The sequence below is a fragment of the Orbicella franksi genome, chromosome 12 (assembly GCF_964199315.1).
Source record: "Orbicella franksi chromosome 12, jaOrbFran1.1, whole genome shotgun sequence".
Classification (NCBI taxonomy): domain Eukaryota; kingdom Metazoa; phylum Cnidaria; class Anthozoa; order Scleractinia; family Merulinidae; genus Orbicella; species Orbicella franksi.
Window position 1 is genome coordinate 19474380 of NC_138156.1, and position 17609 is coordinate 19491988.

General features: G+C 38.2%; 4 protein-coding genes and 2 pseudogenes across 18 annotated transcripts in view; 4 read left to right on the top strand and 2 right to left on the bottom strand.

The window, feature by feature from the left end:
* The window catches only part of LOC145464378 (BTB/POZ domain-containing protein 6-like), a 39481-nt gene extending 35638 nt beyond the window's left edge, over positions 1 to 3843 (top strand). The window contains exon 2 of the mRNA XM_081448256.1: positions 2059 to 3843. Coding sequence (XP_081304382.1) covers positions 2059 to 3235 — 1177 coding nt within the window. The 3' untranslated portion in view covers positions 3236 to 3843. The remainder of the gene's footprint in view (positions 1 to 2058) is intronic.
* The window catches only part of LOC145464371 (acyl-CoA dehydrogenase family member 11-like), a 97040-nt gene that overhangs the window by 64403 nt on the left and 15028 nt on the right, over positions 1 to 17609 (bottom strand). For all 14 annotated transcript variants that reach the window (XM_081448237.1, XM_081448240.1, XM_081448236.1 and 11 more), the window contains one exon: positions 538 to 615. In XM_081448237.1, the coding sequence (XP_081304363.1) occupies positions 538 to 615 (78 nt within the window). The remainder of the gene's footprint in view (positions 1 to 537; positions 616 to 17609) is intronic.
* LOC145464384 (BTB/POZ domain-containing protein 6 pseudogene) overlaps positions 1 to 17609 on the top strand; it is a 38813-nt pseudogene that overhangs the window by 16184 nt on the left and 5020 nt on the right. The window lies entirely within an intron of this gene.
* The window catches only part of LOC145464380 (uncharacterized), a 49642-nt gene that overhangs the window by 10059 nt on the left and 21974 nt on the right, over positions 1 to 17609 (bottom strand). The gene's annotated exons all lie outside the window — the stretch shown is intronic.
* On the top strand, positions 6895 to 10646 carry LOC145463158 (BTB/POZ domain-containing protein 6-like; annotated as a pseudogene).
* Positions 10900 to 15954, top strand: LOC145463602 (BTB/POZ domain-containing protein 6-like). Its single transcript, XM_081447370.1, has one exon. The coding sequence runs from the start codon at positions 11444 to 11446 to the stop codon at positions 12755 to 12757; it is 1314 nt and encodes a 437-aa protein (XP_081303496.1). The 5' UTR covers positions 10900 to 11443; the 3' UTR covers positions 12758 to 15954.

Consider the following 17609-nt stretch of genomic DNA (forward strand, 5'->3'; position numbering starts at 1 on the left):
AAGTTTTAGACGTTCACAAGGCTTGAAAAGTTCATTCATAAATCCCAGAATGAAGAAGGCCAAGATTTGTTGTCGAAAGCGAATGCAAAGATCAAGTTATTCTGAGCAGTGTATTCTGAAGCATTAGTATTATAGCAAGTAAAAGTTTAAAACTTTCTTACACTCTAAATTATGTAATAAAGTCAGCTAACGACTTAAAAACAGCTTCAAACTGACTCGTTCTGCTTTCGAGGTTAGTCAGAAATTTGAAGCCTTTCCAAGTCCGCGTGAATAGAAATCGTTTCCGAACCCGTCAGACATACAGTACAGACATAATAAATATCTTACTAACCTTCTCTTCTCGGTCCGTACTGTAAGTTACGGATCCTCGTTTTTTCCCCTTCGATTTATGACCCGCACGTTTCGCGCTTGGGCTATAAATCGAAGGGGAAAAAAACTCGGTCCGTAACTTACAGTACGGACCTCGAACTCGGTTAGTAAGAGGTATGTAGTGAACCACAAAAGAAATCGCTATATCAGGTTCTGAGTACAATTTACCTGCCCTTGACTTTTAAACACGGACCGCAGTACAGCTAACGACAGAACATTCGTGGTTCCTTCCCAAATAGGCAAAACCTAAAGGAAAAAAATATATAACAAGAAACTTAAGTAAACTGTCAAATAATTCCTTTACAAAGCCAGCCTAGATCAAAAATTCAATCAGCACTCGGCATTTGACAAGAACAAATAGGCCAATTTAGATATATTTTAAATATTCTAACTTAGCTTCGTGGCTTAAAACTAAAGAAATTAGTTATTTATCCCTCAACCTTGATGTGATTTCTTTTGTTTATTCCCCTATGGCTAAGCTTCGGAGCCATGAGTTAGACGAATTGGCCTTTAAGGAAGGAAGTACAGGTTAAAATAGCCACGGTGGAAATGGAGTACAAAATGGGTACACTTGAACAAATACAGCTTTTTCTAATTGACATTTTGTTACAACTACGGCGTTTATATTTCATATTAAGCTTATAGATCCTTATCATTGAAGTTCTTGACCGCAATCCGGCAGATTGATTACTTTTGCCTGGATAGTAAAATGGCGTGAGTGAAAACCAAATAACATACGATAATCTGCTCAGGGTAAAAACTACTCTAAAATATAATATCCACCTATTATAATGTGAACACATTATTTCGGAGAAATGTAATCAAAAAGAGTTCCAACTGAACACACTTGACCTTATCCTTTACTCGCATACTTAACAGCAACTTAAAATGCGTGACAAACAGTTTTAAACGCGACATTGACACACTGTCAAAGTAAAATCTGATATGCGTAGCAAATAAAACCGAAAATCATCATTTACGAGACAATGTCTTGATCTGAAAGAAAATTCAAACAACTTCAGGCTCAGTGCATCAAATACGCTTATTTCTTTCCTCATCAGTTTATTCTTACAACTTCTAATACTTATATTCCGTTCACAAACTTCCGCATTGATCACGTGATCAGGACCATTCTATAAACCGCTCTGAACGGTGTCAGCTGAAAACAAGCAATGATTGCAGAATCTATTGCTGTAACAAAACGCTGCCTATACCCGTGTGTGTTAAATTTCGACCCAGAAGAATTAAAGGACATTTATCTTCTTCTCTTTACCTGTTGATTTTTTCTAAATCTCATCATCCGCGCACCACCACCCCCAGGCTCAAGGTCACGCACACTGGACTGCGTGATGAATTCCTACTATTAAAGTAATTTTATATTCAAACTGTTTTCAACTACTGCAGGCCCAAGGCTATGTAGCCACCCATCTTACCACAAAAACCACTCGGCAAAGATCTAAATTGAAACTTCCTTCATCAGTTTTTTCAAGGAAACGATTTCACAACAGAAACCATGTCTGTCGTCAAGGAAAACTGGCAAACAACAAGACCCACCATCAGACAAAGAAGCAAGTTTATGTTCAACAACGATCTCTTCAGCGATGTGAAGTTTGTTGTCCAAAAAGACGCTCAAGGCGAAAACGAAAGTAAACAAGTGATTCCTGCTCACAAGTTTGTGCTGTCGATCAGCAGTCCTGTGTTTGAAGCCATGTTTTACGGTGAGCTGGCGGAGACTTCAGACTCTATTGAACTGCCTGACTGTGAGTACGACAGTCTGTTGGAGTTGTTTCGTTACATGTACAGCGATGAAGTGATCTTGAGCGGAAGTAATGTGATGGGAGTGTTGTATTTGGCGAAGAAATATATGGTGCCTTCACTGGCTGATAAATGCACCGAATATCTACACGATAACTTAGATCCATCAAATGTTTTCAGCATCTTGCCCTCTGCTCAGAAATATGAAGAGAAAAGTCTGGTGGATCGATGCTGGGAAGTGATCGATAAACGGACAGAAGAGGCTGTGAAATCAGATGGGTTTGTGACAATTGAGAGATCCTTACTTGAAGCAGTAGTCGTAAGAGACTCTCTGACGATTGAAGAGATAGAGCTGTTTAAAGCTGTTGACTTGTGGGCGACAAAGAAATGTGAGGGGCAAGGTTTAGCGGCAGATGGTGCTTCAAAGAGAAGATTTCTTGAAGAACACCTAATCAAAGCAATACGTTTCCCAACCATGAAACTGGCAGAATTTGCTAGTGTGGTGTTGGACTGCGACATTTTAACAAAAGAAGAAGTTTTCAGTATTATCAAGCGGTTGAGTTCAGTCTCGAGTTCTCCAGTGGGATTTCCAGAAACAAAAAGATGTAGTAGTCAATTTGAAAGTGATATTCAGCGATGTTGTAGACTTGACTTGCCTTCCGGCGTAACGTTCCACCTCTATGGCGCCACAGAGGCCATCAGTGTCTCTGTTGACAAAGATATCGTGCTTCACGACGTGTGCTTATTCGGTCAAGAGAATGCTACTTACTCTGACTACTATGTAGAACTAGACATACTGAACTCTTACACTAAATCAGTTTGTGTGTCTAAAACTGGACGATATACCTCAGAGCTATTAAAAGGAAAGAATTATAACTATAACGGTTATAGGGTGTCGTTTGACAAAAAGGTCATTTTAAAGAAAAACACTAAGTACGACATAACGGTAAAGATTTCAGGGCCTCCTTCGCTACAGGGAGAAGGCGGTGTCAGTTCTGTCCAATGTTCAAGAGTAACATTCAAATTTATGAAGAGTGAATACTCAAAAAATGGCACGGACGTTCATGTTGGTCACATTCCCGAATTGTTGTTTTCTCTTTATAAACGATGAATATTTTGTTGATATGTCGCAACTCGATTAGGTTTTTAGTTATCCTGTGTAAATTAACCTAATTTTTGAATTAAAGTATTATCTTATGTAAAGCACGCCTAAGTTTTATGTGTTAATAAGTGTTTCTTTTTTCTTTTCAGATAAATAAAAGCTCTGTTGTAACAGATTGCTTATCAATAAAACTGAGCGGGAAAGTTGCGACGGTTTATTTCCTGAGGAAACCGAAGTTTTAGTTTCCACTCAAACTAGTAAAATGCCTTTCTAATTAACGGTTCCGTCATACTCGTGGGCAAATTCAGCACATATATTACATTGGGCTGCAAGTCAGCGGCACGTTTAAAGGGCGTCAGGTCTACATGATACGTTTGTCGTTACACCTTAGCGCTGTTCTCTCATTATCTCTTTGTCGTTTCAAGCCATCTAAAAATGCCATCAAAGGCATAAAGTGAAAAGCCAGATGGAATTTTTAGAGGATGTTTTGGTGGCTTTTTAAAGATCACATAAATGAGAGATTGGTGGATTTAAAGAAAATAAGGAGAGATCAGGATTTAATGAGGATTTAAAATTAAATATTTTGGTTAATAATTGATACATAGACACCAAACAAAAGACTACCCACAACCTGAGGTGTTCTTGTACTGGGGGGGGGGGGGGGGGATTCTACTTGCTGTTTTTCCCTCTATGTCATTCCTCCCTTAACTTTAATCCGGCTTCATAAAAATTAAGCTATATCCCCCACCCTAATTTTCTCATCGGTGTACTATCAGATTAAAACGCCTCTATTCTGTTATTCACAATGAATTTCATCATAGTTTTTGTCAAAGTAGTCTGTGGATTCGCTATTCTTCGCCTCGTGGACCTACAGCTACTTTGGCAAATGACTGTCAATTAGGAGACACAGGCACATAAAACAAACGTCAATTCGTTGATTCTACTCGCGAATGTAACTCGGTCACGTAATCTTAGTGAATGAGTTTTTATTTTAATTTTTAATCCAGAGGCACTCGCACGTGAAATCTCGCCATCTATGCAGGCTACATGTTGTGCTTCTATCGTTCACAAACACTCCAAATAAATCACACCCTGAGGCATAATTGACCAGTCTTACATGCTATTGTGTTTCAAGTCTTCAACTGTTTAAGGTGGATGGCAACAGTTTCCAGAACTTTCCAAGACTTTAATATGCCATTATAACCACTGTTTATCATGTTGATGCTACAAAAGGCCATTTTGTCTGTTAAGTTACCTGGCCTATGAATGCGAGCAAAGCTGGAGGTGACCTTGCTTTGATACAAACCTCTCTGCTTTTCTCATTTAAATGAAAGCTAGTTAGTATATGTAATGGGACTACATGCTGTCCAATTTCGAAATAATTGGATGAGAAAAATTCCTCGGATTGCCAAATTGGACGAGGCCGTAAGTCGAGTCCAATAGCCCAATTTCGATATATTAAAATTCAGCCTAACACAATAGACCTCAGCACGAGGTTCTGGGGAATAAGCCCCACAAACTCTGTAGTTATTCCTCAGAGCCTCGTACTGAGGTCTATTGTTTTAGGCTGAATTTTAATATATCGAAGTTGGTCTATTTGGCAGTCCGAGGAATTTTTTGAATCCAGTTATTCCCAAATTGGACAAGCATGTAGTCCTATTACCTATTAATCATATAGCATCCAAAAATAGATGAACATGGCGAACTTGAGGTCTCGTAGTATGCTGTAACTAGTACTCTTGCTGTTGTTCTTTAGAAGGCGGTCTAAAGAGCCTTGCATAACAGCAAGGCTATCTGGCTCGTATTCATCTCCGTTTTGCCTTCTTATCTCTGCATAAAATCGGCAAAGAACGTCGTCAAGCTCGTCTTCGAGAATCTCCTCAACCTTTCTCACTTCCCCTTGCCACAGGTCAAACACTTTAACCCAGGTTTTTGTGCTTCTCTGAAGGTTCTTGTTCTGATTATTTTCCCTTATCTCGAGTAAATCAGTAGCATCTATCTCTGGAAACCTAGCTGAAGACACCATTTGAAAGTTTGAGACGTCAAAAAGGTGGAGAGAGGCCTGGTCACTCAGACAACTGTCAAATGGTCTATTATGGTATCAAAAGAACTGCCCAATCATTGGTGAAGATGATGTTATTATTCTCGTGAAAAAATAAGTTACGTACTAAAAACACCCTCAATCTTAGCTTTAACTATTGATAACTCAAAAGTAAGCTCGGTGACCCACATTTTTTATTATCGACTTTTGATTAAAGTATTAAAAAATTCTGTACAGGGCGCCCAAAGCCACCTTTAATTTTGAAAATTTATGGTCCTCTGTTTTTTGCTCCCATGACTTTGATCCAATTTTATAAAAATTCTTAAAAATTTAAAGAAAATATCGACCACTTGTGAACATAATTTCAACTCCACCAAAGTTCGCCAAAAAATAAGCTTTGTTCGAATCCTTCACAAAAGACTGTTTGGTAACTTTATTTAACTTAATGTATGTACAAACAAGTTCTCCATACCTAGCATTAAAAGCAAGGTGTGCCAGTAAATGCTTAGAAAAGAATACTTTTGTTTAGATAAATGGTCCGTTGTAAAAGATTGCGTATCAATACAATTAGACAGACGAACGCTGAGCACACCAAAATTTAATTTCTCAGCTTTGTTGGGTTTGTGTGGTCAGCAAGTTTAAGGACTATGATAAATGACTATAAATGTTTTCAAGCTGTGCTCGGTCCACCATCAAAGCTATCCCCATTGATATTCTTTTCTTGATGTTTACAAAACTCTGAATTAATCACGCCCTAAGGAAAGAACTAGCCATTCTTGCAATCACCACCAACAACAACGTATTTGCCGTTGTTTCTCCCATACTTTATAACTCTAACAAGATGAGGAGTATGTTAGTTGGAGCCACAACGCGGTCAAATTCCCGAATTGCTATTTTCCTATAACGAAAACAAAACTCTGAATCATTCTCGCATTCACCACCAAAAACACGAAATTCGCTGTTTATCCTCATCAAGTGCTTCTCGCAAACCATCTTAATAACCTCTAAACTGTAACACGACGCGCCAGGCTGTGTGCCAATTTGAGCCACAGAAGTCAGGTTTCGCTTCCTTGAATATTAAGCATGCCACAGACCTGAGAATATAATCAAGTTCGTGACGAATTGCACTTAACTAATTTTACAGTCAGATTTGAAAAAACAGGAAGAGGCATATCGATGTAAGAACAGACACCATGTCTGTCGTTCAGAGAAACTGGTACATAAGAAAAAAATAAAACAAACAGAGAAGGGTGCAAGCTTGTGTTCAACAACAACCTTTTCAGGGTCTTTGAGCGACGTGAGTTTGTTATTCGTAATACTGATAGCGAAAGTGGTTCTCGAAAACGTTGTAGCTTTAATATGGGGCTCCTCAAGTGTGTGTAATTTTAAGCCAGTATTGCCCCGACGAAAGAAACAACCGATAACAAACAGGAATCACTAAGCATGGCAGGTCACACCAACTGACTCCTTGACGGCATTTTGCTATTAATTTTAAGTAGCTTTATGTCCAAATTTTTTAACCTCGGCTATTGTCTCTAGTTGCCACATACATTTTATTACGAATCTACACGATCTAGCAACCACAATTTGTCTTCGTTTAAACTATGTCGATTTCACCGGACAAATCATGTCTCTCGTCGAGACAAACTAGCAAACAACAAGACCCACCATCAGAGAAAAAAGCACGTTTATGTTCAACAACGATCTCTTCAGCGATGTGAAATTTGTTGTCGAAAAAGTAGATGACAAAAAGTGGAAGTAAACAAGTGATTCCTGCTCACACGTTTGTGCTGTCGATTAGCAGTCCTGTGTTTGAAGCCATGTTTTACGGTGAGCTGGCGGAGACTACAGACTCTATTGAACTGCCTGACTGTGAGAACGACAGTCTGCTAGAGTTGTTTCGTTACATGTACAGTGATGAAGTGATCTTGAGCGGAAGTAATGTGATGGGAGTGTTGTATTATGGTGCCTCCACTGGCTGATAAATGCACCGAATATCTGCACGATAACTTAGATCCATAGAATGTTTTCAGCATCCTGCCATCTGCTCAGAAATATGAAGAGCAAAACCTCGTGGATCAATGCTGGAAAGTAATCTCAAAGTGAATGGACAGAAGAGGCTGTGAAATCAGAGGGATTTAGCATCATTGAGTGGTCTGACTTGAAGCAGTTGTCATGTATGGCAATCTGAATATTGAAGAAATAGAGCTGTTTAAAGCTGTTGACTTGTGGGCAACAAAGGAATGTGAAAGGCAAGGTTTAGCAGCAGATGGAAAACCGAAAAGAAGAATTCTTGGAGAACAAATAATTAAAGGAATACGCTTCCCAATAATGGACGAAAAAGAATTCACTAGCGTGGTTTTAGACAAAAATATTAACACAAGAAGAAGTCGTCAGTGATATGAAACATCTTAAGTCAGTCCCGAGTTCTCCAATGGTGTTTCCAAAAATTAATGGATTTGTTTCAACCGGTGACATACAACGATGCTGCAGATTTGACTCGTTATCAGACCGCAGATGGAAATATGGCCCCTCGAGAGGTTAAGATTGTATCTTAATTTTAGTAGACAGAGATATCAAGCTACTCGGAGTGTGCTTATTTGGAAGTGAGAATAATACTTACTCCGTAGAATTGGTGGTGAAGGGATCTCAAACGTTTCACAGTTTTGGTCTTTAAAACTGGAACATTTTCATCAGAGCTATCACAGAGAAACAAATTTACCTATTTTGGTGTTAAAGTCTTGTTTGACAACGAACAGGTCCTTTTAGAGAAAAAGACTGTACGAAGAAGAAGCTAAAATAACTGGCCCTGATTCGACATGTGGAGACAACGGTGATCAGTTTGTTACATGTTCAGGAGTAACTTTTAAATGAAGTAACACTTTATTCAGTAGTAATGGAACAAACATCCAATAGTGTCAGTTTCCCGAATTAATGTTTTCTCTATAAATTCATATCAATTTATATAACATGTCGAATTATTCTCGTTGTTTGATTGGCTCGTTCTTATGGAGGAGTTGTGTCGCAGCCCAAGTCAAGTTCGAGTCAATTTTTATTTATATTCGCTTTTCCTTTTCTATGATCCACACTACGCTGGATCAGTTTGAGAACGCAACAATCACCGGTCATTTTGGATTTGTGTTTGAGGAAAACTCGGTCAGGGAAATCACGTGATTATCGTGACGTCATCGTTTAAGAAACGTTTCGTTTTCGTGACGGATTAGTGTGGACAGTTGGCCTAACCGTAGAAATAAAGCTGCGTTTTCAAATTTCTCTGGCATAGTGTGGACAAGGCCATAGTTTCTCAGTTATTATTAAAAGTACTTTATTATTGGACTGTATAGACTCAAGTTTTACATTTTACCGGAATTCACACTATTCTTTCAATCGCTTGTTAAAATGAATTTCCTCTAGTAACTCTCAATCTGCCGGGTTAAAAGTTGGTTCAAACTCAGCCTGAATGTTCTTATCCAAAAAGGTAAAAATTAAAAATTTGCTTGGAAATAAGATTTTTCCATGTCTTTAATTTCGGTTTAATCTAAATAAATTGCAATTTATCAAGACATTGGGGAGGAGTAGACTAGAATAAGCATTAACCACCTCTTGGGTTTGAACGGGGATCATGTGACCAGCCCAGCTATGTAAACTCGATCCCGATTTCATCTGCGGTACAGCCGTGTATTTCATCCCTCCTCCTTCCCATATTCTAGCTGCTTATCTTTGTACGTGTTCAGTGCCCACACCTTTACTGGGCCAAACTATGTATGAAGGAGTTTTTCGATGAATTTGATATTTTATTAAAGCGGCTATGAGTCTTACCCACAACCATATTACTCCAATCTCATGTCTAGTTTTTGTTGCCTAGTCAACAGAGCTCAGGCAAGGTGGCTCAAGGCTTGTTATTAAGGCATTACCAATCGCAATCGACATCTGATTTCTCCGAGCCGCAGTGCAGATGATAAGAAACTAGTACTGTATCGATAAAAAAAACAGTTTTAGTTGATATACAACCAGAACTAGCATAATAACAATGACAACGATAAAAATGACAAAGGAAAATTTACATCTTAATCTTGAGGGTCCAAGGATTAAATGTGATACAACTCAAGTCCAGCAGTTGTTTTAGAGGTGAGAACAGTCGTCGCTCATGCTCATGTAACAAATCGTTTGCTCGTTAAAATAAAACTATAATAACAAAGCTCTGTACATTGTTTCTCTTTGGCTACAAGTCTAAATTCCACTTTGTTTTACTGGTTTATTATTACTCTGCTTATAATCCTAATTGTATCAAAAACTGACAGCACAGCAACGGACAGAATACTGGACATCGTTAATTATTCAAAAAAACTAAATGAGGCACACTACACTAAATATCCACAAAGCTTGCATTTTCACGGACACTTCAAAGATTTGGACAAAAAACCAGACTACCCTAATACTCGAATACTTTCTAAAACAACGCTTTTTACTTGTAACGCATGCGCAGAGGACTAGTCTACGTTGTTGTCTGCTACGAGGAAGCGATCACATCAGCTGCTATTGTTTTATTGTTGTATCAGCTGTTATTGTTTTAGGGTTAGAGGCACTGTTTCTGTTGTTTGTTCTACTGTTCCCTTAAAGGGTATCGAGCCATTCATGTGAGACATTACGAGAGCTGCTACCCGACCCCAATTAAAACACGCCTTCAGACAAAATTGACCACTGTTGTTGGAAAAACTAGTACATTCACTGGTTCCCCTGATAAGTGTTTCATGTAAACTCTGCCGGTTGCTTTAAAGTAACAAGGCGCTCCCTGCATGAGTATAGTTTCAAACCAGAAGAATATATTTTATAAGAATATCGAAGCAGAAATTTGCAAAGATTTCGAGAATATATTAAGACTAAACTCGAGGCCGAGATTTTTTTTAAAAACTTAATTTTTTAAGTTGAAAATTTGTAAATACAATTATATGTTTTTAAATAAACCGTATAAAATTTTTCCTCCCTCTAAACGGCAAAATTATAGCCAAGCAACAACAAAAACAGCACTAGCCGTATGATGCTACTAATTTAATTAAGCCACTGATATTATATTGCAGTGTAACATGGACAAGCTGCTGCAGGAATGATAATATAAATAAGATATTTTAAAAGTTGCAGAAACGCTGTGCTCGAGTCATCTTTGACGCCCAACAACGCCATAGCACGGTGGATCTATTTAACCTTTTAGGGTGGGTGCCATATAACATCGAGTCTGACATCAAAAGATGCTTAATGGCTTACATAAGGATTATGGGTACTTGCCCTGCTATATAAACGAACTGTTAGAACTAAACAACAGCCAGCACAGCAGAATTACACAAGGTGCTAATTTAACCGTTTTACCTGCTACGCACTTCTCAATCAATAAATACTTTGAAGAATGCTTTGTATAAACATTTTAAATTAAGTCAGCGTATGTACAAGATTTTTACTCCTTTTTTGGATAATTTATTTTTACATCGCATGATATGAGCAATATGTTTTACCTTTAACTTTTAGATCTTGATCTGTTGTTCATTATGATTTTTAATTAGGCTTTAAATAATCCTTAATTAGGTAACTAATTATAATAGGTTTTTTAAAATTGTAACAATGTTTATAGAGGGCCACAAGTTCATTAGTTTTTAACTAGTAAGTGTCACCGTCTTTAAATAAAGTTTGATTGATTGATTTCATCTAGACGTTATGTGCGTCATATCAGGCTTTAATGCCTGCAGGCTGGCTCCAAAATTACTTTAACACCATCCAGACACCAGATACATTCGAAAACAGAAATGTCATACGCTATAATCTAAGAATATTCACAAGAATGTTTTCAGTCCAGAATCGGCAGAAAAATAACAACATTCAGCCTGGGCCGGAAAAACAATATTCTTATTTAAAAAAAGAGTGTAACCCGGAGGAAACATATTTTCTTCTCTATTTTTCTTGGTACAATATTCCGGGGAAGTTCCGCCTGATAATATAAGGAAGGCGTGACCAAACACTCTCTTAGCGTGACCGGTCACACCGAGCTCCCTGTTAAGTAATTTTATATTCAAATTTTTGGAACCACCGCTGTCTCGAGTTGCCACCCACTTTTTATCACAAATCTACGCGGTCTAACAACCTCAAATGCTCCTGGTTTAAACTACGTTGATGTCAGTCGAGAAATCATGTCCGTCGTCGAGAGAAACTGGCAAACAACAAGACCCACCATCAGAGAAAGAAACAAGTTTATGTTCAACAACGATCTCTTCAGCGATGTGAAGTTTCTCGTCAAAAGAGCCGATGACGAAAGTGAAAGTACACAAGTGATTCCCGCTCACAAGTTCGTGCTGTCGATTAGCAGTCCTGTGTTTGAAGCCATGTTTTACGGTGTGCTGGCGGAGACTACAGACACTATTGAAGTGCCTGACTGTGAGTATGACAGTCTGTTGGAGTTGTTTCGTTACATGTACAGTGATGAAGTGATCTTGAGCGGAAGTAATGTGATGGGAGTGTTGTATTTGGCGAAGAAATACATGGTGCCTTCACTGGCTAATAAATGCACTGAATATCTGCATAATAATTTAGATCCGTCGAATGTTTTCAACATCTTGCCCTCTGCTCTGAAATATGAAGAGAAAACCCTGGCGTATCGATGCTGGGAAGTGATCGATAAACAGACAGAAGAGGCTGTAAAATCGGATGGTTTTGGGACAATTAAGAGGGCCTTACTTGAACGAGTAGTCGAGCGTGACACTCTGACGATCAAAGAGATAGAGCTGTTTAAAGCTGTTGACTTTTGGGCGACGAAGAAATGTAACAGACAGCGGCTAACGGTAAATGGTGCAGCAAAAAGAAGAGTTCTTGGAGAAAGCCTAGTCAAGGTATTGCGTTTTCCAACAATGGATCAACGAGATTTCGCGAGTGTGGTTTTGGACAGTAAAATTTTAACCTTAGACGAAATCACCTGTATCATCAAAGATCTCAATTCAGTCTCTAGTTCTCTGGAGATGTTTCCAAAAACAAAAAGATGTGGTTTTATTTCACGATGTAATAGATTTGGCTGGCCTACCTATGGATTAGATTATTTTAGAGCCTCGAAAGATGCCATCAGTTTGTCTGTAGACAAAGATATCGTGCTTCACGGGGTGTGCTTATTTGGGAGACAGAATAATGCGTATTCTGTAGACCTTGAAGTTATAGACTCCAAAAATAAATCAGTTTCGGTGTCTCTACATGGAAACTTTCACTCAGAGGAATTACAGGCCAGGCAATATACTTATTATGGTTTTAAAGTGTCTTTTGGCAAAATCATTTTAAAGAAAAACACGAGGTACGACATAACGGCTAGGATATTAGGGTCTTCTTCGCTACGCGGAGAAGGCGGTGTCAGTTCTGTCCAATGTTCAGGAGTAACATTCACATTTATGAATAGTGAATACTCAAGTAATGGAACGAGCGTTTATAGCGGTCAATTTTCCGAATTGTTGTTTTCTCTTTAAGAACAATAAACATTTCGTTCATTTGTCGCAGACGTCAAGCGTGTAAAAACCAGGAGTGAATAACGAGTTTTCAATCTTAAAGTGGCTCGTACCAGTTTTCAGGTTTTTGACGGTTCATAACTTTGTAAGAATAGAACAAAAAGGCAGACCAGGGCCACTGTAATATTTTTGTAGGTTTGGATTATAAAATTTATACTTGACCTAAAACAGCTGTTATTTTGTCGTCAGCAGTTACCATGGCAACATTCCAAAAGGATTTTCCAGACCTGATTTTTCGCTTAAGTCATTAATAACTAAAAAATTAACCCGGTGACCCCGAGTATTTTTTCAAACAATAGCTTTTGGCATCTGAAAAGGAAAATGTGCAACAATTTTAAAATAATTTTACGGAGCCGATTTCTTGTAAACTTGGAAAAACGACAATTTGCACAAGTGCAAATTTCCTTCCGTACAATTTTTTAATTTTTTTCTCACGTTTCCTCTTAATAATATTATATTAAAACAATAAAAAGAAGGGGTCACCGGGCTTCTTTTCATGTAAAAGCCTTCGCGAATTCTGTTATTTCCACGCGCGTAGACACGCATTCGAAAATCCAGACTCTACAAGATCAGCAGTTGCTCATCAGCTGTTTTGACTACCGCTGACTGCTTCTTGTGCCCGCGCGGGCGAGTGGGCTCCAAACAGGCGTTTTGTTTTGTTTGCTGCTGAAACATCATGTTCAGTTGTAGTTGTCGTTAAAGACAACCTCTAGGGCTTACTCTGAGGGATTTTTACACAAATTCTCTGTCCATTATCCATATTTACATCCACTTTGCGAGTCCTTTATACGCTCCCGGTGGCAGTCACGATCGATCGAGTTGCCTTTGAAATTTGAGAAACATTGAATTCCCGAAACATTTTTTCTTACATACACAGGATTGACCAAAGTTGTTCTAGCAGGTAAAGCCTCCTTTAAATGCGAATTTCGTCTCTAACAGTACAAAAGTGACGTTGCGCAAAAAAAGCCGCGCGCAGTCATATTTGTTTTGGTCTTTCGGGTTTTAAATCTCGCGCCTCTATCGTGCGTGTTACTCACGCGTGACGCACGATGGTGATCTACTCCCCGCGCTAGAAAACTGGTACCAACCACCTTAAGAAGCGACCGCTTTTAGATAAAAAGTTGAACCAGTTCACCTGAAAACTAACATGCATTAAAAGCAATGTATGTCAGTATGTACTTAGATTTAAAATGAAAGAATATAGTCCAATAGTAATTTTAGGTAAATAAAAGCTCTGTTGTAACAGATTGCTTATCAATAAAAATGAATACCTTATTGGTAATTAATTTCGCGGGACTTTAATTTCGCGATTTTCGCGATTGCAAAGAAAGCGCGAAATTAAAGACGCGCGAATGAAAGTGCTCGCGAAATTTAAACACGCGAAATTTAACACCCATAAAGAAAATTCAAATCACAGAAAGAAATGATAAGAATGTAATAACAACAACATATACAGGATGTGTATTGAAAAATGCACAACCTACTGACTGGGTTTAATGGTAGTTACATTTTTATCTTCTGTTGTGAAGTAATGTTATAAGTTTTAAAAATGCCTTTTGCTTGTTCCAGTTTATCTACAAATTTTAAAAAGTTTAGACTTTTGAAAAATTAAATGAAACTCAGAACGCATAAATCAGCGCGAAATTCAATGCCCTTTTTTCATATGTGCCTGTTGAAATCGCGAAAATAAAACCTCGCGAAATACTGTCTCGCCAAATTCGCAAAATTAAGTACCAATAAGGTATAAGAAAGTTGTATTTAAACGGCGAGGAAACTGAGTGTGACCGTCCGGGTGAGGTTATATACGTATTTCTGAAAAGAACTGTTGTTGGTGACTGACGTTTCAACCCTGAGCAGAAGTCATCAGTCAGAGTCAAGTGAATAGTGTTTGTCCGTCGATGGTGTTATAAGTCTGGTCCCTTCAAAGGAACCAATAATAAATCATAATTATTGTCAAAGTAGTCTGTGGATTCGCTACTCTTTGCCTCTTGGACCTACAGTTACGTTAACAACTGATTGTCAATAAGGAGACACAAGCACATAACTAAACAAACGACAATTTCTCAGTTCTACTCTAGTTCACCTGTTTTTTTTTATATGATCGTATATTTTCATTTAAATCCAGAAGAACTCGCACGTGAAAACTTGCCATCTGTGCAGGCTACATGTTGTGCTTCTATCGTTCACAAGCACTTCAAATAAATCACACCCTGAGGCATAATTGACCACTTTTGCATGCAATTGTTATTATCCCAAAACGTTTTCTCATTTTATAGTCTTAAAAAACGTTCCTTCAGTGTAATCCTTCATTGCATTTTTAGAGCTTCTCTGAAGAGGAAAAGCCTGACGGGTAACTTGAAAACACATGCGTGACAAACAGATAGCAATACGTTCTGAACGCGGCAGTGACACATTGTCACGCTTAACCTGATATGTCGTGCAGATAAAGCCAAAAATCATTATTCACAGGATATTGTTTGATCTGAAAGAAAATGCCTACAGCAGCTCAGCGCACTAAATACGCTTATTTACTTTCCTCGTCAGTTTATCCTTACCACTGCTCGTACGTAGTTTCTGTTTACAAACTTCCGCATTCATCATGCGCTCAGGAACATTAAATCAACCGTTCTGAAAAGTGTCAGCTGAAAACAAGCGTTGTTTACAGAATTTATTGCTCTAACAACAAGCTGCCTATGCCCGTGTGTTAAATTTCGAACCACAAAAGTAAAAAGACATTAACTTCTTCTCTTTTCCTGTTCGCTTTTTTTAAATCTCACGGTAGGCCTAGCCGTAGAAATAAAGCTGCATTATCTCCGGTGTAGTGTCGACAGGGCCATCGTTTGACTAAAATTGTTGTTGTAAAAATATTGTCAGTTAGGGTTATCAGTAATGCGCTAGTGAAAATCGACTTTAAGGTGATTCCTCAGAAATAAAAATAGCCGAAAAATGTTTTTGAAACTTTCCCTGAATGTTCCCTACAAGGCACTGTATCGAAAAATACAATTAAAAGGATAGACCACCATTATCGCTAAAGAGAGATGATGGGCCAATCTTACCCCATTTATGCCTAATCACGCGCGTTATTTCATCAGTTGACGTCGCATTTTGCGGTAGCTGAAAGCAAACGTTACTAAAGAAATACTTGAAAAAATCTTGATAGGTAGAAAGTATCGGCCACATGGAAAAATGCAATCGCATAAGTAATATATTTATGGCAAAATCACACAATTCTAAATGACATTGACTCAAAGCGTTCCTAAAATCGTTGTTTTCAAGGTCATATTCGCATCCTCGTGTATCGGTTTTGTGCTCTCCTTTAACTAGATCTTTTTTTCCTTCCGAACAACTTTTTTCTCAATTTTTTAACTTAAAGAGGATAATTTGTATACCAAGATTATGCAATGAGAAATATAGGTCACAATGCTCGTTTAAGAGAAAACGAGCATTTATTTCGCCGTCGAGCCTTAACTTGAGGGAAAATCTCTTACGTTGTGTAAGTGTGCGCGCGCTAATGACGCGAAAATCGTGCGCAGTAGGGATGCGCAATACAATACTGAGGAATCACCTGAAAAGTTCTTGGTTATTGGACTGTATAGACTCAAGTTTTACATTTTACCAGAATTCACGCTGTTCTTAACTTCCTCTAGTGACTTTCTGCAATCTGCGGGGTTCTTAGCATGGTTTTAAAATTTGGTTCAATCTCAGCCTCAAAGATCTTCTGAAAAAGGTTCTAACAAAAAATATGATATTTGCTTGGAAATAGGTTTTTTATGTCTTAAGTTTCGGTTTAAGGTGGCCGAACACAGTTTTCGCGCGCGCTTTTGCTGATGCAATTTAGCGCGCGCACAAGGATTGCAAAAAAAAAAAACAAACATGCCGTCAATAGAGCGATCATTTTATTTACTCAACACCCGCACTATCTGTGCTATTTTTCTCTATAACTGAACGCAGTGTATTGATGGCTTTAGTCACTTATTACAAAGATATGTTAGAAAAGGTAACGATGCAAAGAACCCAGCAATTCTCAGCTTTTTCTTTGTTACCGAAGGAACCCAGTTAAATGCAGCGCATGCGTAGTAAGTCAAAAAATTGCGATTGAATGAAATATTGCACTATCGGAAATACACCTATTTCTGGAGAACCACTCATTAGAATTTCACGAAATTTGACACGAAAATACTTTAGGAGATAAGTAACTGGAGTATCGAAAATACTCGAACTTTAACAAAGGAAATTCTAGATATTCCAGTGAACCTTCAACAAGGGATAATTAAAGACCTCTCTGTTAAATTGTTAGCAAAATGGTGTTACCTTGTGAGAATCATTACAAGCTTGTTGCATGCAAATTATAGAGAAAATCTAATGATTAGATTTTCTACAAATAAACAAAACCGATTTTAAAGGCCCGTTTACATTTATTCATGTTGCCATGGCAACGGCACATATGTCAGCTCAACCATCAAAAAACCAACGTTTGTGTTGTTAACTTGGCTGCTGCCATTTTTGGCGACCGAGGGATCAAGGGTTTTAGAGAAAAAGTTGAATGAAACACAGGTATCAAAAACTGTGTTCAGCCACCGTAAGGTATTAATAATTTATCAGTGCCTTTAAACATAGGGAAGAGTAGATTGGAATAAGCATTAACCCCCTCTTGGGTTTGAACGAGGATCATGTGACCAGCCCAGCCATGTAGGCTACAGTGTTATCCCGATTTCATCTGCAGTAAAAGCATGTTTTTCATCCTTCCTCCTTCCCATATCCTAGCCGCTTGTCTTTGTACGTGTTCAGTGCTCACACCTTTACTGGGCCAAAC